Source organism: Anomaloglossus baeobatrachus, chromosome 6 (assembly GCF_048569485.1).
Source record: "Anomaloglossus baeobatrachus isolate aAnoBae1 chromosome 6, aAnoBae1.hap1, whole genome shotgun sequence".
In the NCBI taxonomy this organism is placed as follows: Eukaryota; Metazoa; Chordata; class Amphibia; order Anura; family Aromobatidae; genus Anomaloglossus; species Anomaloglossus baeobatrachus.
Window position 1 is genome coordinate 80,372,693 of NC_134358.1, and position 24,987 is coordinate 80,397,679.

Below are 24,987 nucleotides of genomic sequence, written 5' to 3' on the forward strand. Positions count from 1 at the left end.
GATATCCGGGATCGACAGGTCTAACCAGGTTAAAAAAATACAGCCTGGTTCTGGCCCATAATTGATCCCGGATATCTGGCCGGACTCCTGTCCCCATATGTCTCCATATGTCTGACTGCTTGCAATCATAGACCCGGTCTGTGGTTCTAGCTTGGTGTAAAAATAAATACATTTAAAAAAAAATGGCGTATGGTCCACCATATTATGACATCCAGCACAGATAAAGCATATGGCTACAGGCTGCAGCCCCCAGCCGTATAAAAAAGCAACAAAAAGAGGATAATGTCCTCCAAAAATCAAGTATTACTCACAGCAAGTTGGGCTGCAGTGTGTACATCGCCCTGGCCAAAAACTGATGCTCTAGCAGGATACAGCTAAACCCCCACTAAGTGGAGGCATCACAGGTGCAGGAGAAGCAGATCACACACACACCTTCATGGAATGGAGGGGAGGTGACTGCTGGATGATAAAACTGCACACAAGTGGCTTGCATAGAGCGCTGTTCACATGCAGATGACACAGTCACAAACCCGCAGCCTATTAGGTAACGCCCTTCTATTAGATCAGGCGGGCTGCCAAGCCGTACTCCACTGTATATCATGCACGGACAGACACTCTACAATGCAAGCCCCAACAGAAAAGGGGCCTGGCTGTATCCTGTACAAACAAAAAAATATGAGGTTTTTGTTGGTATTTATGGCCATAAAACGTAAGCCTACACCCTCGTCTAGGGACCTCATGTCTGTAGGTCCCTACACTAAATAAGCCGTGCACTTATCTTGGCTGTGTATCAAAATAAAAGGCACCGGGTTTTTTTTAAACAAATTATTTAAATAAATAATTTAAAAAAACAGTGTGCGTTCTCCCCCGATTTTGATACCCAGACAATTTTCAGGCTTAGGAGGCCCATGGTTATTTGGGCTCCCCAGCCTAAAAATAGCAGCCTGCAACCACCCAGGATTGTCACACCTATAAGATTCGACAGTCCTGGAACTTTATCCCACTCTTCCCAATTATACTGGTGTGGTGGCACTTGAGGTAATAAGGGATTAACGACAACTCACAGCTGCCCTTAAGCCCTAGACTATGAATGGGTGGCGTCTATAAGACCCTCCCCTATTACTAATCTGTAAGTGAAAAGAAATAAACACAAATACCAAAAAAATCCTTTATTTGAAATAATATAATAAAAAAAAAAACCTTTATTAACCCCCAAAACATGCTGTCTGACTACAACCAATCAGAGATGCAGGGACTGTCGGCGGGGGAAGCAGTGCATACACATGACATTAATTAGCGACCCGGAAGCAGTTACAGCCACGCTGGATGCTCTGTAAGTATAGCTTGCTTTATTCTTTTTTTTTGTGTTTCCTTTTTTTTTCATTACCCGAGTTTACGGATCGTTACTCAGACTTCCCTGAGAACTCCGGGCCTGGGTAAAGGACTTGGGTACTTTTAAACATGCGCGGATCCAGACTTTAACAGTCCGGATCCGCCCATCACTAATCACCACCTTTACAGTGAACACCTATTTTTTTAAAAGTCTTCCTCCTTTTTAATACTTCTTTGGTGCCTTATGGAAATCAACACCAATCAGTCTGATATGCATATCTGGCCCATCCAATGCATCTGTTTTCAGCCTCAGATTTTAGCTACTTTGCCTCTGGCGCCCCCTTTATCATCCACATCAAGCCGTCATACACTGAGTGGAAGCCTCGCGCATGCGCATAGGACCGTCGATTCTGCTGTCCTGAACTCTATATGTGCATGGATAGAGTGGATGATGTTGGACTTATCATCAATATCAATCAACAGCAAATTCTGGGGCTGAAAGCAGACGCAGCAGATATTACTAGTGCAATAATGCCCACAGAATATATTAAAGGGAACCTGTCACGTCGAAAAAAGCTATTAACCTTCAGATATGGGGTTAATCTGGAGGTTAATATAATTCTGAAACTGCCCAGCGCCTGCACATTAAACCCCTCTGCTGGGAGGAAATCAGGTTTAACCCTCTTGACAGTGTTCTGGTTTCAGTCATCGGTGCGGCACCGGCGTGGGTTCAGTATGGAGCTGTAACCGCACCCCTGGCACTGATGGCTAATTGCCCTACATTAGAGCCAGATATCAGTCAGTGCCAGGGGTGCGGCTACAGCTGGCACTCTCAATACAAAAAGCAGTGACTGAACTTGCGGCGGTGCCACCACTGTGACTGAAACCCGAACGCTGCCGGGAGGATTAAAAATCATTTCCTCCCAACAGTGAGGTTTAATGTACCAGTGCCGAGCAGGTTCAGAATAATATTACCTTGCAGATCAACCCCATATTTTCACGTTTACAGCATTTTTCACGTGACATGTCTCCTTTAACTGCAAAGTACATGTTGTTAAAATAAAAGAACAATGGGGGAATTGAAGGTTTGGGGTTTTTTTTTTTTCATTTTTACCCAAAACTGAGTCAAAATTCATATATAAACCAAAGCAGTACCAATAAAAGTACTACCATATCTGCAAAGGGCACCTTGCCCAGGTGCCACTACAAACAAAACCCCTTCCCATCACAGTTGCGCCGGTGGCCATATGATTTTATGTGCATGCAAACTTTAGTATGTGTGCCACAGCCAGGCAAACCGGCTCTTCTACAGTATATGTGGGACTGAGATAATGGCACCACGATTTCTCAGACTACAGAGGGGCTTGGTCAGTTACAAACCAGGTCATCTTAGATGGCTTTACATTGTTCTGAGGATGCAATATGCAATATATGAAATTGTAGCCATCGTGATCCGTTTGTTTTTGGGACAGCCCAATGGGAGTGCCAGACATGCAGGGCATGCTCAGTAGAACATGACGGAATCCAGCACCATAGACAACCATTATACCTCTTGACAGATTGTGTTGGAATCCTGCGGAGTGCGTTTTTTTGACGCTCAAAAAAACGTTAGTGTCAGTTGCTTTTGCCCGACGGTTATTCATTCCATGACTGATCCATCGCGCGGCAGATGCAATGCAAAGCCATCAGTCGCAATGCGTCCTTAATATAATTCTATGGCGGAAAAACTGAATTCTGCTAAATATTTTGCAGGATACCGTATATTCTCAAGGCAACGGATTGTGACTGATGAAAAAAGACTGAAGTGTGAAAGTAGCCTTATTCTGCAAAGCCTACACAGGGGAAATAAAGCACTACAGGACCCACGGAGATCCATGTAAGGCTAGGTTCACATTTCCGTAGTTTTGCATCAGTCACATGCATTGCTTGACGCTTGGGACTGATGCGTTGTACAACGGATGACAAGAGTTTTAATTCATTGTCATGAGGAAGTGGATTCCGTTGTAAAACGAGAGAGAGAGAACGATCAGCTGATCGTTCACAATAGCTGGCCGCCGGCTTTTGAGACCGATCAGAAGATCTCCCGGCCGCCGGCTTTTGAGAGCGATCAGCTGATCTTCCGGTCGCCGGCTTTTGAAAGCGATCAGTGGATCACCCGATCGCCGACTTTTGAGAGCGATCAGCTGATCTCCCGGCGGCTGGCTATTGTGAACAATCAGCTGATCGCTCTCAAAAGCTGGCCGCCGGGTGATCAGCTGATCGCTCACAGAAGGCGGCTTCCGGACGATCAGCTGATCATTTGGCCGCCGAGAGAGAGTATGCTCAGCGAAATCAAAAGGATTCTTCTGCTCAAAAAACATTACATGCTGCATTCCTGCCGCCCGACGGTCAGTCAGTCCACGACTGATCAGTCGGGCGGTGGATGCAACGCAAGGGCATCAGTCACAATCCGTCGCTCATACAAGTCTATGGGAAACAACGGAATCCGCCAAACGGATTGCGTTGTTTATCAGAGTGGCGGATTGTGACTGATCATAGACAACAGAAATGTGAACCTAGCCTAATACACAAATTTGCCAGATCCTTTAGTTGCAGTAGGTTGCAAGAAGACATAGATCTGTCAAGCTCAATCTTTCTTCATCAGTTGTACATTCTCTATCGTTAGATTATTGTTTGTACCCCACAATGCCGTTTGTTTGGAGAAAAGCACAAGGCATTTTTAAAATGCTGACATAGTATCTACCATTACTACCTTTTCCAATAGAGCATGTCACAGGCTGGACTTCCCTAACTGTAAAGAACCCTTTCCTCTATATAAGTTTATATGGTCTTTCTGACAATATTAGTGAATGTCCTCTGGTCCATTGGGAAAAATAATTCATGTGTCAGTCCTTTGAGTTGACCACACAAGTATTTATATAAATGAGATCACCTCTGAGGCGTCTTGCTTTCTAATCTCAACTAAAACAGCGGACATCCATCCCATGAAATTATCTGATTCTTCACCCTTGACTTTCCAATATAATTTTTTAAACGTGGAGCCCAAAATTGTATTTTATATCAATGATGTGATGTTACAAGAGACTTATAGAGGGGCAATAATTCACCGGGATCACAGGATTTTCTCTCTTTTTATACACCCTAAAATTTTGCTTGCTTTTGCAGCTGCTGCCTGACATTGAGCACTGCTGCTCAGCTTACTTGTGACCAGAATAGCCAAGTTGTTCTGTTCTGTTATCCTGATGTCAAAGTTTATGAAAATCACTTCCCTTTCTGTGTAATACAGAGATGAGGGTCCTGATGAGTGACTCTACTCAGAAATCCTTAATATGGCATTTGACACCAGACCCCGTGTTACCTTGAATTTCAATTTTCTTATGTAATGACTGGTTTTACTGATATATCCAATGCTCATTAATATCAATGCCTTCACCACATTTCACCACACGTCTATTTATGGGTTCTTATGAAAAACAACATTTAATTTGGGATTAAAAATAGTATTTAAATGCTGGCTGATATTTTATTAGCTTTTTAACACTGTACCGAGTTCCAAGTCGATGTATGAGAAGCTATGATATTTACACAGTCTGAAAGTTATTACGGCCCCAGCTGTTCACAAGCAAATATACAGCAACAGATTAAATAGAAATCACACATTTCATTCCATTTCTTGTATTTTTTGATAAAAGTAGTCAAACAGAACGCCAACCAGTTTGCTCCATGTACTGTATAATGTGCAATCTGAATCTCTTGTGCCAGGCACACTTCATAGTTTCTGAATCTGCCCTAACCAAGTACGGTATATAGACAAATCCCGCGCAAGACATAGACAGCAGAGAGCCCCGTACAAGAACATTATCTATGCCTCTGGCCCCTTATTTTCCTGGTTTTGAATCCGATGGACTTGTCATATCGTTCATGGTTGCCTCAAATATCCTCAATAGTGTTACAAATTTCCAGTAATTGGCATTGGTCACCATTAGCTTGTATGAAACTGTAATATCAACAATGCCCACCCTCGTAACCTGGTACCCCCATGTACATACCACCTCCATCTATGCTTAGATTAGCAATCAAGGAAACAAAGATCAAATTTGTAGAGTCATTGGCACTAAATGACAGGAATATATGTTACAAGTAAAATATATCTTTGTACCGTGTTAGCCAGTAGAGATAAAAAAATTGTTTAAAAGAACAGAGAATCCTCAGTGGTTGATACCTTTTAATGGCTAACTGAAAAGATGGTAATAATTGCAAGCTTGTCTCGAAAGCTTGCAATTATTACCATCTTTTCAGTTAGCCATTAAAAGGTATCAACCACTGAGGACTCTCAGTTCTTTTAAACAATTTTTTTAGGAATATATGTCTCTGTATCTATCAATAGTGCTGTAAATATCAGTACTAAAATCCTTTCATTGGCAAAATATTCAGGAAACTAAACTAGCTATTTGTCTGTGGTCTTAAAAGTGATATCCAAAATGAAGGGCTATCTGTGATGAGGCAACCCCTTTAAAGGGAACCTGTTGCACCCAGAAACACTATTTAACTGAAAATATAGTGGTAAAGTGCAGGTAAATAACATTTGAATCCTGTCTGGCAAATTTATTGGAGCAGTGGTCACAGAGAGAAAATTAAGTTTTTTCAGCTGTTAATCATCAGCACTTCCTTTTGTATCCTTAAATACTCTAATTCTCCCTTGGTCTTTGCTGGTGATAGAGTTGAAAAGCTCTACAGACCTTGGATGCAAGCAGTCGGCTTGTATTCATCTGAAGAAACAGTGTGGATTGTTGATGTACCTCTCCCTGAGTCATCCAGGAGATAAGTTGTTCATATGCTTTTCCCTGTGTGTACTACTTGTGTCTTCTTTAGAGCTTAGTGGGGTTGACTAAGTGCTTATCCCATCCATTCCCTACTTAGGGCCAAGTTACAGGGTTAGTTAGGATCAGATATCTTGCTCGTCGCGTTGGTGTGGAACCTAACTAAGTTGGTCAGGGGAGCTAGGAGCCAGTGATAGGTTTGGTCATGGGTCACCATCTCCCCCTTACCTAGACAGAGGGTTTCCCTTCCCTGTCACCACACTCATGATACTTCCCCATACCTAGCGTGACACCCAAACCGTGAAGTTCGGAGTTCATACCAAACACAGACTTTTCAAAACAATCAGTGTTCGATTTTGCAGTTTGGGTGCTTTATGTAGGCTAACCCCTCGCTCGAGCATCGCTGTGCTTGGGTATGCTTGGTGCTCACCCTAGTGCGAGCCGCTTGCAGTGTTTGCATGGTTTGCACTGGGGGTAAAAACAGTGTTATTGGATATAGAGTGTACAAAAAAAGTGTAAAAAAACAGCTCTGCCTCCTCCAGAAGTGCTCTGTTTATGGCTAAACTGCCCAATCAGTGACTTCCAATGGGGTTCAGGCCAAGTCTAGGTACAGAACTGAATATCTAAAGTTCAGCTGAACCTGCCGAAACCGAACTTCAACAGGTCCGCTTATCTCTAAACCTGACAATGGATTCATGCTACCCGAACTACTGGCAGGATTAATTAAAGACCAGCTCTTTTAGTATAGCCGCGTATGAATTGCAATGTTACAAGTGAAAAGGTTTTGGTATCGTGTTAGCCAGTTGAAAAATGATTGAATGTTCTCAGTGAGAGGAACAAAATTATAATCTTGTGATACCTTTTAATGGCTAACTAAAATAAAATAAAGTGATGTTACAAAGCAAGCTTTCGCGACATCTCAGGTCCCTTCATCAGGCATGGTATGACAAAATATCTGAAGAAACACAAATATATGCACAAACAGAGCAGAGGGATGGCATAATAAAAGACTCTTAAATAAACAAACACTGAGGTTAGAAAGTGAATCCTTAATTAGCTTTGATTAGTGGTGTGAGTTTTATTGTCCCAATATCCATGTAGGATCAGAGGTCTGGTGAGTTTCTGGAATGACTCCTCAGATTTTGTAATGGGCCATGCATCCTACTGACAGTTTGAGTCCTGTGTCGACAGAGTTAAACATTGTGATGAATTTGTATTCCCAGACCCTGCGATGGCTCTGTGATCTGAAGTTGCCTTTTAATATGACAACTTTCATATGGTTTATGTTGTGTCCTGGAGCACAGAAATGTTTGGCCACAGGTAACTGGGTTATTTCGTCTGTTATTGTGTGGCGGTGAGATCTCATCCTTGCTCTCAGTCTCTGTCCTGTTTCTCCAACATAGAGGCCCCCAATAGGACATTTAGTACACAGGATTAAGTACACCATGTTGGAAGAGGAACATGTGAATGTCCCAGTAATTTTATAGTCCTTCCGTGTATTAGGGATCTGTATCCGGTCTTTGGTCTGTACATGAGTGCAGGTTTTGCAGCTCCTTACATTGCAAGGATAAGTTCCTCTTGGTGTGTCTGAGGGCATAGAACTTCGGATCATGATGCTCCTTAAATTAGGAGGTTGCCTGTAGCACAGCAATGGAGGATCTTTGAATATTGTTTTTAACCGGTCATCCTTGTATAGAATGTGGTGAAGATTCTTGGCTGTTCTTCTCAGTACCTCGTGCAATGGCACGTTTCAGATAGAGAATACTTTTAAATGCTTGATGGGAACAATGCAACTCGAAACCAGGTAATGGTGGCTTCTCTAGACCCTATTGCCCTAGGTCTTTGCTTATACACACACACATAAGGAAATAACTATCAGTCTAGTGAAGCTGTAGAATCGCAGAGTAAATTATACACGGCCATAATACATTAACGCAGTCGGTCTTTCATTCACAAGAATGATGAATCCTCCGTCAGATTCCCTTTAAAAATGATTGAAAAAGTTTCAAAACAGACGTCTCCGAATTATTAATACTTATCATTTAGTAAATGCCTCCCTATCGTGGTAAATGCTTCTCAGAAGCACTGACTGCACATTTCCACCACCTTATATTTGATGAATTACGTGTTACTTACCTTAATTCAGATTTATTATCTTCCACAACATTTGCCTCCCACATTTGACCAATCTCCATAAGAAAGTTTATCCTAAATCTGTACTTTTTGGCTCACTCTGATGGAGGCCAGCGCCTTTTGTCATAGAAATGATATATTGTCTTCCTGGTCTATGTGAGCGTAATAATTCATCTCATTAAATAGCAGGAAAAAAACTGCTCAATTTCTAATAACAAGCTCAAAAATACTTCGTAAAGTTGATTCATTGCAGTTTGGTCATTCCAATTATCCAGACTTCTGCCTATAATTTATTTAAAAACTAAATTATGCATGAATGGTGTCTCGCTAATTATGGCAGAGTAGGAAAATGTAATTTACATTCTTGATAAGAAAATTGTGCTTTAAAAAATATGTAAAACACGATGAAGTAGCGAGTTACTTCAGTTATTAGCATGGTAATTTAGCACAGGTCAGAGCTGAGAGATGACGACCGAGTTGTTTCTGTACTACATTTATTTTTTACATTCTGGATCAGGGATTGAAAAAACTGTAGTACAGAAAAATGGAAATATCATATACAGCAGTATTGTAATCTATCCTGAATGCAGAAGCCTGGCTAATTCTTTTGTCCAGCCATTACAGTGATGCCTCCACCCTGTGCCAGTCATTGCACTGGTTAGCCATGCACTACAGAATATAATATAAACTTATCAAACTCACCCACAATACTCATCCATGATGCTTGTAGAGTACCATTATACAGAACCTTACTGCTACCCATACAGGTGTCTTGGATCCCATTTAACAAATTTAATTGACTAGCTTAAGGGTAACAATGTTTTGAACTTTTGACTTTCAGGCTCCATATCTCACCATCCACTAAAGCTTTGAACGTGAAATTACCTTCACTTTATACACAGTCATCTTGGCTATCTCATACATAAATTTGACTTTCAACTATTTAGCAAATGATTAGTTATGCAGATTCTAGTCATCTCACTGCATTGTTACTATTGTGCTCCTAAAAATCTAAAGTTTTATTCTTTTGTTAGTATTTTGTAAATCCACTTTTGGCTTTCAACAAGGCCTGAATCCTACTGGGCTCTCAATCGGATACAAGTATGTCTTGACTGAAATCTGATATCAGGTTTCTTCTATATGTTCCCAATGTTGGTGTATATTGGTCGGATCACTTGGGTATGTATACAGCTTTTTCTTCAACTCTGCCCACAAGTGTTTGTTTGGGTTGAGGTCTGGGGACTGTGGGAACAATCCAGCACCTCTACTTCATTGTCATTGAAACATTTCTTCCCTAATCTCAAAATATGTTTCTGGTCGTTGTCTTGCTGGAACACTATGTCATCCTTTTCAAATCCATAGTACTAGAGTGTATGAAGTAACTCATTTTGTAGGATACTCACATACAGCTCAGCACTGAGACCACCATTGATCCTGGTCAAGTATCCAATGCCTTTGGCTGTGACACACCCCCATATCATCAGGTTTTCTCCACCAAACTTGACAGTTCCTTCTCTTTCTCGATCCATTAGCCCCTTTTTCCCTTGTTTCTTCCAGACCCATTTGCATCCAGCAGAGCTTAGTCTATTGAGTTTCGTCTCATTGCTCCGCATCCCTCATTTCCAATCCTTCACTGTCCACTTTTCATAGTTTTTTGAAAACTTGAGCCGATGATTCTTATGACGATGATAAAGTCGAGGTTTCTTCACTTTTTTCAGGCCACCATTCCAGACTTGTATAAGGTACGTGGCATTATGCTGGCATAGATGTCTGTGATCTCACTATTATGAAGTATACGAGCCGCCTCCACTGCCATGTTTGGAGTGCCAGAAATGATAGACCTTGTGATGAGCTGACTTGTTGACTCTGATATTTTGCCTGGACATCCACCTTGTCTTTTGAATGGATGGATGGACTTCATTTTGTGTTCTTCCAACTATCATGGCGCTCACAGGATGCAGTTTGGCACTTTTCTTGTCCGAGAGACTGCTATCAATGAGCTGGATTATGGCGATTTTCTTTTCTTGGGAATTTTTGCTCTTGGAGTCAAACTAGGGACCTTTCACTTGGAAATCAACCTAATAACACACTGAGGAATGTGAGAACAGGTTGTAATTTGTAGTATATAGGAAGAAAAAGATTTTTCCACCACCAGGAGCTAAACAGTAACAATGCAGTGACATGACAAGAATCTGCATAACTAATCATATGCTAAATAGTTGTAAATCAAATTTATGTATGAGATAGCCAAGATGATTGTCTGTGAAATGCTGGTAATCTCACATTCGAAGCTATAGTGGATGGTGAGATATGGAGCCTGAAAATCAAATGTTTAAAACATTGTTACCCTTTTGCTCGTCAGTGTACATCTACTGTTAAAACAATATATTCTTTGTAAATATAATGTTGTAGGAACATGTTTTACACCCCTTGTTATCATTACATATTATTATTAGTATTATATTAAATATAGTGATTTTCCTTTTCAAGAATCTACAACCTACATTGTTCTCCATCCTTTCCCTATGGCTCCATCATAGTTCTGGCATGCTCTTCATAAAGCATTATGACTTCTGTGCAGAGAGCAAGATGAGGCAGGGAAAGTATAGAGCTATGGATGAACCTGTCACTACTTCTGACATATCTGATGTTGGAAATACTTGTACTGCCCATGAGATTTTCTCATAATTCTACATTGTGCAGTTCTTCTTTTACTTTGCATGAATATTTATTGTGTTCTGTGTTACTATTCCTCTTGTCAAAGGGCTGTATCCCTATAATTAGGAACTGTCAGCTTTGATTGGACTGTATATGACAGTGTAGGGACACCCTACATTTTTAAGAGGGGGTAACAGAGGAATAGCGCAATGTAGAGTTATAAGAAAAATGCTATATTATTATACCAGGAAGAATACAAGTATTTACTAAAATAGACCTGTGAGGAGAGCGAATAGGTACTCTTTAAATGGTGGCAAAACATTTAGACCTTTCCTGGGTCCTGCAATGTCATTCCACCGCTGCTCTTGTCCTTGTTGATCGGCTGCAGTGGTTATATCAAGACTTTAGTCCTCATAACAACTGGACTCAGCTCCTTTGCTGATGTAGACAGCATGAGATGCTGAGCTCATTGATTGGCTGCAGCGCTGTGTAGGTTATATCACCGCTGCAGCCAATCAACAAAGACCGGAACAGGGGCAGAGCGAGTCATTTCTGATCACAGTGATAATAAGTAAAAGATTATTTTATTTTACAAGTCTCTGAGCCTATAGATCAGGGGTCCCCAACCTGTAACTCGGGATCCACATGTGGCTCATGGGCCCATGATGTGTGACATGCAGCTGTTTGCCAACTTGGTGATAAGCCCCTGGTCTAACAAACAGCTATGAGGAGCAGGTCTCCAGATGGCGACTTTTGTGAATAGCTCCACATTAAAAAGGAGATCTGGATGGGGGTAGGCTCGGAGCTCCTGGATCCTTGTATACTGCCTCGGTGTGATTTCTATGGAGAAGATTTGGCTGTCATTATACTGGTAATAATCGGTGCACTGGGTGTCACTACTGAGAGAGGGTGGCAGCTGGATGTGACTTGCGACCCTCTATCAAAGCTGGATGTGGCTCGTGACCTTCTGTCAGAGCTGAATGTGGCTTGCAATCCTCTCTCAGAGCTGGATGTGACTCGCAACCCTCTATCAAAGCTGAATATGGCTCGCAATCCTCTCTCAGAGCTGGATGTGGCTCGCGATCCTCTCTCAGAGCTGGATGTGGCTCGCAATCCTCTCTCAGAGCTGGATGTGGCTCGCGATCCTCTTAGAGCTGGATGTGGCTCGCGACCCTGTCTCAGAGCTGGATGTGGCTCGCGACCCTGTCTCAGAGCTGGATGTGGCTCGCGACCCTCTCTCAGAGCTGGATGTGGCTCGCGACGCTCTCAGAGCTGGATGTGGCTTGCGACCCTCTCTCAGAGCTGGATGTCGATTGCAACCCTCCCTCAGAGCTGGATGTGGCTCGCGATCCTCTCTCCAGAGCTGGATGTGGCTCTCGACCTTCTCTCAGAGATGGAAGGGGCTCGCGACCTTCTCTTTGAGCTGGATGTGGGTTGTGACCCTCTCTAAGCTGAATGTGGATCGTCACCTTCTCTCAGAGCTGGATGGGGCACTCAAGGTCATAAAGGTTGACGACCACTGCTATAGACTCCTAAAAGTTAAAACTGAACAATCCCTTTAAAGGAAGCTTTACCCAAAAATTTCCTTTATCCATTCATTTGATTTGGACACCTTGTTTCCATATGCCATGTTTAGGCCTATGACCATCTTTGAAACCCTTACTACCAGATAGTAACCACCCACAAGTTTGTTAGTAGTTTCTTAACCACTTCCGAGATGAGGAATGGGTGACCCCTTAATAGATTAGTACATTTCTGTCTATGATCGGCCCCCAAATAACTTCTTTAGACAAAATATTTGGAATTAGCAAAGAATGACATCTTCATCCTCAGATGAGAAAACGCCTTCAAACTAGCAGAAATGACTAAGAAGTGGACATTAAGATATATTTAGTTACCAAGTTTCCAGCACTAAAACATCAACCACTACACACTTTGCACTTCACAGACTTGTGACCTTTCCAATTGACATCTGTATGACGACATATTTTCTCAGAAAAACATTTAACTGATAGAAAATAGGAACACATAATAAGAAATTATCTGATAATGCTCAATATCCCTTTACAATGGCCTGACCTTTATGTCACCAGCCTGACATCAATCCATAGCAATTCACCGGATGCTTCCACGTTCATATATCTTTTAATAAGTATTGGAAACTATGTGCATGGAATGGTTTTTGTCGATACATCTCATCTTTATCTAGCCCGGATACAGGTTCCTTTCATTAGAATACAATTTCTTTGTAATATAACAGTGATTCAGAACTTGCAGGCATCATTCAGATGTAATAACCTTTAGTGCAAGGGATTCTATCTACTAGAAAACCCAATCAGAGCCAGCAAAAGACAGAATATGCAAAGCTTTATCCACTACTGATGGTGTTTAAATGGCCTATGGTAGATAAAACTAATGGATTTTCCCAACTCTAATAATTATTGTCAACAGGTTGTCAAAAATGCTTGCAAAGGGCAGTGAGTGGTTAAAAAAAGGGGTGATGCCTCACTGATCCCCCATGACTCCCTCTTTGACACTTAACGGGTTCCCGTTGGTCTCTGCTTCCTGGTCCTGTCTCAACATCAAGGAAATGCCAGTGTGGCCAATCACTGTGGATCATGTCATACCCAATCAGTTTCGGCGGATTGAAGTACAGAGTTGATAAGGGTTAGTCCAGACTTTTAATATGTTTGTATATGGAGCTATGAACTAACAGGCAGGGAGCTGCTAACCACCTTCTTGTTGTGCCCAGTGCCGATCTCTGCCAGCTCAGAGGAGTAATGGACAGCTCCTGATGGTGATTTTTTGACTTCCACTGTTTCACGTAACCAGATCAGGGTCTTCTCTGCTGGTCTGCTCTGTTGACGGAGTCTCTCTGCAGATGTCACGCTGATTGACATACCGGCTCTCCGCTACCTAACTGTGGGGAGCCGGGTGTCAATGACCAAGACATTTGGAATGACACCACGTGGAGCGAGTGAAGGGAGGAGCCGGGTGATGGCCGACAGTGCTCCACTCTCCTTCTTCAACCTGGTGTTCTGCATGTATTCTGACCCAGTCGGGGGGTGCGACACTTACATCTTCAGCAGCTTGTCAGCCACCCTGTCACCAGTCACCATCGTAGACGTAGTTGGGCAACACATCACAGAAACAGTTTCTTTATAACTCAAACACAAACTTTTTTTCGGCAGTCTTCATGGGAGATACCTTTAGAATATACTTCCCAGGACAGACATGCCACTTTCCTCCTGTGTTTCCTGCCACTGCTCTATGGTGTAACCTTCTGTGTAGCACTCGGTCTGAGTATTATCCCTCCAGCTGCTGAGTCTTACTTCTGGGTTCCCCGTCTCTTGCCTTTGCGGCCTGCCATACCCATTGGACAGAATGGAGGATACATCCTGAGGCCTGGGTGGACCCTGAAACAGAGCTTGTTGATCCCAGGAACCCCTATCCAGAACTGCACCTCTTTCTGGCCTGTCTGCCTCTCTAACGCCCTGCTCCTCCCTATGTCTCTCAGTCTCCCAAGTTACCAAATTATATCACTCTGGCCCAGCTGCACCTAATACTTCTTATTGCTAAAACATTCTATCTACCACTTAACCCTCTGCTGCACACTTGGCCCCTATGTTGCACTAAATCCTATTCATTCTATATTATTATTCTTATACTTTACATAACGACAATACAATTTTTCCTGTATTAAAAGAAGTTACGTAATACACATTACGGAGTAGAAAAAGCAGCAGGAACACACTTAAAGGTGTGTGTATGTGTATATATATATATATATATATATATATATATATATATATATACATTCATATGAACACAATATATACTCAGTAGGAGTGGGGCAATCTGCCCACTTCCTACAAGGGCAGACAAGTAGAGAAGGTGCTGCTGTTGGCAAGGGATGAAATGAAGCAGGGGAATCACTGATAGAGCTGTTCCCGTGCAAAGCAGATAGGTAGTTAACAACTACTTCCCTCTTACTTCTTAGCCTCATACAGAAAAATAATAAAAGTCCTGGATGACCACTTTAAGGTATCTCTCTGGTCTTCACTCTTAGGGGTGCGTTACACGTTGTGACATCGCTACCGATATATCGTCGGGGTCACGTCGTTAGTGACGCAAATCCGGTGCCGGTAGCGACATCACAATGTGTAAAGCCTAGGTGCGACGATGAACGAGCGCAAAAGTGACAAAAATCGCTGATTTGTGTCACGTCGTTCATTTTCATAATGTCGCTCCTGTTGCAGATACGATGTTGTTTGTCGTTCCTGCGGCACCACACATCGCTGTGTGTGAAGCTGCAGGAACTACAAACATCTCCTTACTTGCGTCCACCAGCAATGCGGAAGGAAGGAGGTGGGCGGGATGTTACGTCCCGCTTATCTCCGTCCCTCCACTGCTATTGGCCGGCCATTTGGTGACGTCGCTGTGACGCCGAACGCACCTCCCCCTTGAAGGAGGGATTGTTCGGCAGTCACAGCGACGTCGCCAACCAGGTTAGTGCGTGTGATGCTGCTGTAGTGATAATGTTCGCTACGGCAGCAAACACCATATATCGCATGTACGATGGGGGTGTGTGCTATCGCTCTCGACATCGCTAGCCAATGCTAGCGTTGTCGCAGTGTGTAAAGCCCGCCTTACCCTCTACAACTAGGTATGGCGAGTCCTGGTTTGCAGTCTCCAGTGTCATCACTCATTGCTAGAATACTGAGCCAAAGAAATTCTAGATAAGTCAAGTAGTAGTCACAGGTCTTAAACTGGATAGGAGTAAGGAGTTGAGATCTATTAAAATTTGTTTTTGGTCAAATTTGTTCCATCCAGCCAGCAGATTCGATTTGGTTTTAATAAAATCCACCTGAGTCAAGTGTCCAACTTACTATTAAATCACATCTTTTTTCATACTCTGTCTCCACCCAAATCGTAATAAATAAAGGGGAAGGAAAGAGATAAAAAAAATTAATATATTTTATTCACCAGCCCTTTGCTATTATCTGTCCTTTTGCTAACACCAGTGCTCCTTGGTCCTCCACATTGGTCTTTGGTTCTCCCTTCCTATGCTGAAATTAGAGATTGGCCTTGCACTGTCATATGGGGGGCAGTCAAGTCATTATGCCGCCCCCACCCCCCCACGCAGCTGTGTGAGCCCCGGATGACAGGTGGGAAGGACTGGTAGGCAGCGTAAGGGGCGAGGAAACAGTATACTGTATTTTATCACTTTAATCTTTTTCCAGTCCAAAAAAGGAGGCAGAGAATGGCAAACACCATCCCTCCATTTTGCTGGATTTGTTGAAATCAAATGCCAACATTTTTGGATATGTGATAAGCTGTAACAAATTCTATTTTGGAACAGTTTGTTTCTCTAGCTCGGAGGAGAAAGGCTGCAAGAGTCCAATCGAAATTAGTATGTAACCAGGAGATGATATTAGGAGCAGAACTACAGGAATTAGGGGACAATGCTAGGGACACGATGCAGAAGGTTAATCTATGACCACTTTCGATGAAATAGTCATGGCTTGACAGAGTCCAACAATTGCCATGACAAATTGATGCAATCATGAATAGTAGCCAAGAGCTGCAGGATCGCTGGAACAGGCATAGTTGATAAGGGGGATATCCAGTTAACTTGCAGCCTGGGTGCAGTTATTAGCTGGAGGTGCAGCTACTCATTTTTTATGTTCTGAGGTCTATACAGACCCCAAAACACAATATTATATTAACCCACCCTCATCTATTTTCTATTCTTTCACCATTGCCACTGCTCCTTAGTCATCTAAATCAGACTTTGATTCTTTAGGTGCATAGGTCAGAGATTGGCCTCATACTGTCATGTGTCGTGTGAGATGCATATAATTACATTGCCGGCTTGGAGGACCAGAAAGCAGCACAAGGGGCGAGGAAACCATATATTGTATTTTATTACTTTAATCTCTTCCAAGCCCTCAAAAAAATGCTGAAAATGGTCAGGTATCAATACTATGTGCAGAAAGTTAATCCATGGCAAATTTTCAAATAGTCATTGTCATTATTGACTTTAGAAAATTGATGGACAGGGTCTCCTATGCTGTCCATCTTGCTTAGGATCCCTAGACTATCCCTAACCTCAGAGTTACACTTAATGGTGGAGATGCCTGAGTCCCATGCCTGGCTAATCTCCTGACCACAACTGATTTGATTCCCTTCTCCCACCAGGGAAGGGGCAGTAGAGATGGAAATACAGATAAAGACAGATAGGGGAAAACCAAAACTCTGACACACTGCAAACACACAGGAATCAACAATAAGAGACTCAGGAGAAAAGCAACAGCAGGACGGTAGTGACAAAAAGACAACAAAGGTTAACTCCACAACCACACACAACAACAACAAGTACTACAACCACCAGTTAGCCTGGATCACCAAACTAGCTAAGATGAACTATAGCTGGTACTAATGTAAGTATCCAGTTAGCATATATAGGAGGGGATGTGATTTGTCCCCCACACATGTGATCAAAGATGATTCACAAGCAGACCAACAGACATTAAGGGGTACTTTACACACTGCGACATCGCATCCGGAATATCGCCGGTAACGACATTGCAACGTGTAAATCCTAGATGCGCCGATAAATGATCGCAAAAGCGTTGAAAATCGGTGATCTGTGTAGCGTCGGACATTTTCATAATGTCGGGTCGACCGCAGGTACGATGTTGTTTGTCGTTCCTGCAGGTCCACACATCGCGGTGTGTAAACCCGCATGAGCGACAAACATCTCCTTTTTTGCGTCCCGCCGGCAATGCGGAAGGGAGAAGGTGGGCGGGATGTTATGCCCCGCTCATCTCCACCCCTCCACTTCTATTGGCCGGCCGATTAGTGATGTCACGGTGACGTCGCTGTGACACCGAACGCACCTCCCCCTTGAAGGAGGGATATTTCGGCAGTCACAGTGACGTCGCCGAGCAGGTATGTGCGTGTGAAGCTGCATTAGCGCTACGGCAGCAATCACCACATATCGCATGTGCGAAGGGGGCGGGTACTAACGCGCTCGGCATTGCTAGCCGATGCTAGCGATGTCGCAATGTGCAAAGTACCCCTAACTCTTGCTAGCCCGCCTATAAACTACCAATCTGTTGGTTGATGCCTGAGTTAGCCTGCATTGATTACAGACCTCAGAGAAGTTATCAGTTTGAGTGTCAAAATCAGTAGTCTGAACAGGTCCCGATGCCGCCATGACAGGCGGCGATGTTTGTAAATACCTCCATGGCTTGATCAGTGGCTAACAATTGCCATAACAAGTTGATGCAACCATGGATAGTAGACAGGAGAAGCAGCAACACTGGAGCAGACCAAGTAGATAAGGACTGGAGGTGTCCAATTGTCTTGTAGGCAGGCGCAGCTATCACCTGGATTCCACTCTTCGGGACGCTTCACTGAAACTGGGCAAGGTAAATGTTACAATGGAGCCCGATTGCCCAAAATCTTTCCTGCAACCAAATAAGACACCAGTACTATAAATGGCACATGTAGGGCCCATGTTTTAGAAAATACTCCGGTGTAGTCTGAGGAAGGGTAGATTATTCCTATTAGAAATGTGCACTTCAAATCCCATAGATCTTATAACCGTGAAACCCACCGTTATTGACCCTGTCATTTATCCTGCTGGAGTGTAAATCTATCCTCAGTTCCTTCTTTTCTCTAAAAGTCACCAATTTAATAACCTCTATTTCCCTCGTCCCCATTTCAGCACTCTTTTTATTTGCACGCCTACAGTTCCAATCTAATTCCCTTTTGCATTGCATTGTACAAAGTTTCCTCATCTTCCTATTCGTACAAAAATGTATTTCCAGCTGTCATATTTAATAAATTTCATTTTTTTTTTCAATCAGGGTCAATATAAATGAGTTTTCTTTAAGCCACTGTGATTACAGTCAGTATTATATTACATAAGACCTTTACTAGATAATTCATTAAACTTTGAAGTGGGTGTTCAAGTTTAATTAACTGCCACTTTACTAAAGGTAGCGAATGGTTTCTATTGGTGGCAAAGTAATTATTATCACAAGATAAGAGTGGAGATGCCGAGTTCTTAGAAAAGAAATCAAAATGTAAATTCAGCTCACGGAGCAAGGAAGGGAAATGTAAGTAATTGAGGTTTTCTAAAGGGGAAGAAATACACTGTGAAATTGCATCTTCTTCTTTGTCTTGCCTCAGCGTAATGTCCGGAAGTGGAGACTATAGCTTATACTTACACTAAATGGACACATCATTCACTCGTGAAACCTTAAAGGACTCTCTCTCCGGTATTCCGGTATTGAAGAACGGTTCATCTAATTGATATTTGATCTTTTTTTTTTTTTTTTAAGTTGCTGGATTAAAATAAAGGTTTATAGTTCGTAAGATAACAAAGATGTAGATATGTAGATGTTCTAAAGGATATGTAATGCTTGTCACCACCTTACGGGGGTCGCATGAATGGAAGGGTAGTCAGGAGAGCCGGGATCTGGTATCAGGAGGTTATGTATAATCATAAGGGGTAAACAGAGACGTAGTCAGGGCACAATCCGAGGGTCACAATACCAGAAGAGCACGTAGTAGTAAAAGGGAGCAAGCAAAGAAAGTAGTCAGGTCACGGTCCGGGGTCCAAGACAGGAATGCACGACAGGAATAGGGAGCGGGCAGAGGGAAGTCCAATAACAGTTCAGGGTCAGAATACCAAGATCAGAATACTAGCAGACACACAAACTATGGCCACACAGCAGAGCCAGAGAATACAACTGGCAGAGATCTGGGGGAGCATGCTCAGTAATGAAGCCTGAGCAATTACCCGGAAGATGGAATAGCTGAGTAACCAGCACCTCCCAGACCCATCCTGGACTCCAGCATAGTGACCAAGCTGCTAGGTCATTAACAAGGATGGTGCTACAGAGCATCTCAGAGGGCAAGATGCTCTGCACAAGGAATGGACACACTGCCAGATCTGTGGTCTCCAGGTCTGTGAGATGCTCTGCACAGAGAGTCGTGACAGGATGTGCATATTTTTACAGCCGGTATTTTATTCACCAAATGCAACTACTATTTTAAAAAAATAAAAATACAAGCAACTTTGCAAATCATTTTGATCAGGGATGGTCTTTTGGACAGATGGTGTGCCATCAGAGTATGGATGTTGATACTGTGGCTTATTATAAGCGTCAAATAATAGGGTTGCCAAATAACTTTACCATATGTTGACCAAAAAGCCTTCAACGATGTATCTATATGTTATGTAGCAGTGCCTCTGCACAAAAAATATACAATGCAGTGCTACATAAAATGCTCATAATAGGCTAACACATACAGTAGTCAATTTACATAATGTAAAAGCACTGCACAATTGTCACCCTAGGTACAGGGAAGTACCAAGTGAACAGCGAAAGGGAAGGGAAACACTCTGTCTAGGGAAGGGGGAGATGGTGACCCCTGACTAAACCTACTGCTGGTCCCTGGCTTTCCTCACCACTCTACATAGGTTCCACACCAATGCGCCGAGCCTGATACCTGACCCTGAAAATGGCCATAGGTAGGTAAAGGATGGGATGAGCGCTTAGTCAACCCCACTAAGCTCTAATGGACCTTAAGGTGGCTTTACACACTGCAACATCTCAAACGACATCGCTGTAACGTCACCGGTTTTGTGACGTTACAGCGACTTCCCCAGCGACATTGCAGTGTGTGAAACACATCAGCGACCTGGCCCCTGCTGTGAAGTTGTGATCGCTACAAATCGTTCAGGACCATTCTTAGGTCCTTTGTTTCCCGCTGTGCAGCATGCATCGCTAGAAAGTTTCAGTGTGTAAAGGGGACTTTACAGCGACTTCCCTTTCAAAAAGCTGCTTTACAACGTCCCCAACAACCAGCTAGGTCGCTCTGCAGGTCCGGATCGCTGTTGCGTCGTTGGCCAGGTCTGCCTGTTTGACAGCTCACCAGAGACTTTGTAGCGATCCCGGCCAGGTTGGGATCGCTGGTGGGATCGCTAGAAAGTTTCAGTGTGTAAACCCAGCTTTACAGAGAATACGAACAGGGGAAAGTAAACAACTTATCTCCAGATGACTGAGGGAAACGAACTGCAACAATAACAAAGTTTCTCTGGGTGAATACAAGCCGACTGCTTGCACTGAAGACTTGTTAAGGGTATTAGACCTAGCACCAGCACAGAGTAAGGAGGAATGAGGGCATTTAACCCTAGAACGCGCAACCATAGAAATCTTCCATAGAAAACAAGTGACCTAGAAGGCCTGCGAGGCCCCAGGTATGCGTTCTAGGGTTAAAGACACAAAGGGAAATGCTAAATATTAACAGCTGCAAAGGTGAGGAAATCCACAGGATCCTAAAGAGAAAGTGAGTACCTTGTGTAGCCAAAAGCTGCGATCTTCTACATCTGGAAGCTACAAGACTGTCTGTCAAGCGTGACACACCTGTGAAAACAATATAGAGCCCCTTAAAAGAAGTCTACCTCAATCCAATCACAATGTGTCACCTATCACTAGGATAGGTAATAGGTTTCTGATCCCACTGCTGGGACCCCCACTGATCACAAGAATGAAGGTCCCCATATCCCCATGTGAATAGAGTGGCGGTATGTACAGGACTGACTGAGATGTTCTTGTATCAGCTACTAAGGACCCTTAATTTGTATCTGATTGAGTTCTGTTATTATACAGATGCATAGGTCTGCGTAGAAGCTTTATACACAAAGTAGCTGAGTAAATGGAAAATGTAATTTCTCTATAATTTGTCTGATTATACCAATTACATTAATTGTCATTACAAATTTAGGGATACTTTATGAATTTTACAATCCGCTAATTTGGATTAATTAAATCATGGTTATGGTTTTTTTTGCACTACTATTTTATTTAGTTATGAACTTTATTTTCTAATTTTTAACATTTTCCGTAGTTTTATTGTTTTAATACTAAACTAGTTTTAATTTGTCATACAGATATGTGAAATTGCATTATAGCCTATGTAAGTAAAATGCACAGGCATAAGACAATAGGCTATGCTCTATTGTCTTGTTCTTCATCCATTCTGTCTCCTTCTCCTTTTTCTTCTGCTCTTCTTTTTACTTCCTCTCCTCTTTCTTTGTCTTCTTCTCTGCCTTCTTTTCTTCTTCTACTCTTCCTTATTTTTATTTTCCTTCTCCTTTTTCTCTTCTTCTCCTATTTCTTCTCCATCTTCTTTTATTAATCCTTCCCCTTTTTCCTCATCTCCTTTTTCTTCTTTTCAGGTCCTTTTCCTACCTTGTATTTTTCTTCTTTTTCTTGTCCTTCTTCTTTTTCGTCATATTCATTCTCCCTTTTTTTTCTTTTTCTTATTCTTTTCCTCCATCTTGTTTTTTTTATCCATTCTCAATTTTTCTTCTCTTACTTTTTATTTTTCTTCTCTATCATTCCTTTCTTCTTCTCCATTTACTTCTTCTCCTCTTGTTCTTTTTTTTTCTCCTCCTTAGGCCTAGGACACACGGCAAAAAAAACAGCGGGAGTGGAATGCGATAAAAAAAATCGCATTCCACTCAGACCAATGTTACTCTATGGGGCAGCTCCCATGAGTGATTATTTTCTCAGCCCTAATCGGACCGAGAATACAGTCGCAGCATACTGCAGGTGCAATGCGATCCTGTTCCACTCGCACCCATACAAGTTTTCTCTATGGGGTGAGAGAAACATAACATTGCTCTCTCGTTACACCCGTGTAACATGAGAGCAGTGCAATTCTCGCATCAGCCGGCAACGGAGGAGATATGGAGATAAACCCTTCCGCAGCGCCGGCCCTCCCTCCGCAATTGTGATCTGATCGCATGATCGGATCACACTCACATGACACTTGGCTCCTGCTGTGCTGTGAGCGTGTGCCGAATGTCATTCAAGCACTCGAACAACTCCACGTGTGGTCTCAGCCTTGTTGTTCTTCTCCTCCTTCTCCTTTTGTTCCTCTTCCTCCTCTTTGGTGACTATCACTTATTTGGAAGTATCATTGTAAGTGAAAACATTCTTCTTCTCCTTTTTGTTTTTTTGTTCTCCTTTTATTTTTTCTTCTCCTCTTACTTTCTTTTTTTTCTCTATCTTTCCTTTCTTCTTTTCCTCTGTTTACTTCTGCTCCTCTTGTTCTTTTTTTTCTCCTTTTTCTTCTTCTCCTCCTTCTTCTTCTCCTTGTCTTCCTCTTTTTCCTCTTTGGTGGCTATCACTTCTTTGGAATTATCATGGTGTGTGAAAACATTCTCCAATCTGTCTGGAACAATCTGCGCTGCTGGAGATAGATAGATAAAAACTCTAGCGGTAGATGAAGGGTGCTTTATTCAACGCGTTTCGAAGTGAAACCCCACTTCTTCTTAGGGACAGACACCAAATTTGTCTGTGTGTCTATCATCTTGTCTTCTACTGTTATTAATAACCTTGTATAATTTATGTTGTAGGTGCAAGTCTCCTTGATGACATAAGTAAATATTTCTGGTTCCATCATTCAGAAGGAGACACAATGACAGTCCAGAACCCCATCTGGATGAACCTCTGTGCGGCGATCTGGACTGTTGTCGCTTACGTGGTTGCTGATTTGGAGGAAATGCTGCCTCGATAACAATAAAAAAGACGTCCGAAGGATGATTTTACAATGAGAACCAGAAGAATGGTTACTCTTCCGCTGCCTGATTATACAATCTGAGCTTGCTGATAAAATGTATATTTTATATCCGGAGATGAAGTTTGATTATTTCTCTTGATTTTTCCCCACTCGGTAGATATTTTTTTTTTCTGTTCATGATTTTAATTGTTACACAATCTACATCTTCCTGCAAGATTGGTATTAGTAGCTATTTCCTATATTTCTATATTGTAATGGTATCTATTTCCATTGTTTTCAAGTTTTTTCAACTTCTGAGGTTTTTGGAAAGCTGTTTGCCATCTTTCTTGAAAAAAAAAAAAATTGATTTTTCGGTAACCAGGTTTTGTGTGTCTTTATTGAATGGGCAAAGGACCTATGAAAGCCATCATCTTTTATCATTAAAGGGGTAGACCCATCGTTAAGATCCTATCTCAATATGTATGTCACGAACATGACTAGCAGAATTTTCCTAGTACCTGGTAAACCCCAAGAAGATGTTACAACACACCGGGAACACAGGTCACGATACAATGGAGGTTCCTGTTGCTAGGCATAAGGGTGAGGGGACACCTCCTCAATTCACCTCAAGCTGATTCCTGCGCTCCCTAGCGTCCCTATACAGGTTCTTGCTACATGTCGCTGAACCAGTTACCTTAGGCCCTCAACTAGCTCTGCACTCACCCTGGCTAGTGAGTAGGCTGACAAGATCACTAGACTCACCACTACAATACAGAAACACAAGGGTAAGAAAACAAACAGGGGAAATAGACATGCAAAAGGAAAATACTCCAGGCGGCTTCAGTGCAGCAAACACCACTGCTGCACACAACAAGACAAACATCTTCCAGATCTTCTAGAGCAGGCTCCTTACAAAGTGGACCACATAGAAATGAGGGATTCAGTTCCTATCATAGGCATCATGTGATCAAATCACATTACTTAAATAGTGAAAGGAAGTGAGATCATAGAGCCACACCTGACATTGGAAGCTACAGCCAGCAGCCAGGCAGGAAAGGGTGCTTAACCCTTACAGCACCACATGCAAGGTGATGTTATCAAATAACAGTAGTGAACCTGCCAGTGACAAGGCACTGTGACCTTCTGACACCAGATTCAACCAGGGTCTCCCCCGAGTTAGATACACTCATGACAATGTAGTAGGTGTAATAATAATATTAGCAAATACTTTGAATTAGAAATGTAGTATAGTTCTCCTGATGTAGCTATATCTCTCACCTCATGTGCAGGGCATTGCAGCCTATGTATCCATAGCATACAACCATGAGTAACTAACTTTCATTATATGAGTGGACGTAACCATCAATACCTAAGCTGCAATGCCCTGCACATGAGGTAAGAGACATGGTGAGATGAGAATAACCTTTTAAGCTTTATAAAATTTCAGATATTTACT

At 42.4% G+C, this 24,987-nt stretch overlaps 1 protein-coding gene across 1 annotated transcript in view; it reads left to right on the plus strand.

Moving 5' to 3' along the window:
- The window catches only part of CPQ (carboxypeptidase Q), a 718,960-nt gene extending 695,051 nt beyond the window's left edge, over window positions 1-23,909 (plus strand). Inside the window, exon 8 of the mRNA XM_075316234.1 lies at window positions 23,389-23,909. Within this exon, the coding sequence (XP_075172349.1) occupies window positions 23,389-23,549 (161 nt within the window). The 3' untranslated portion in view covers window positions 23,550-23,909. The remainder of the gene's footprint in view (window positions 1-23,388) is intronic.
- The last annotated feature ends 1,078 nt before the right edge of the window (window positions 23,910-24,987 follow it).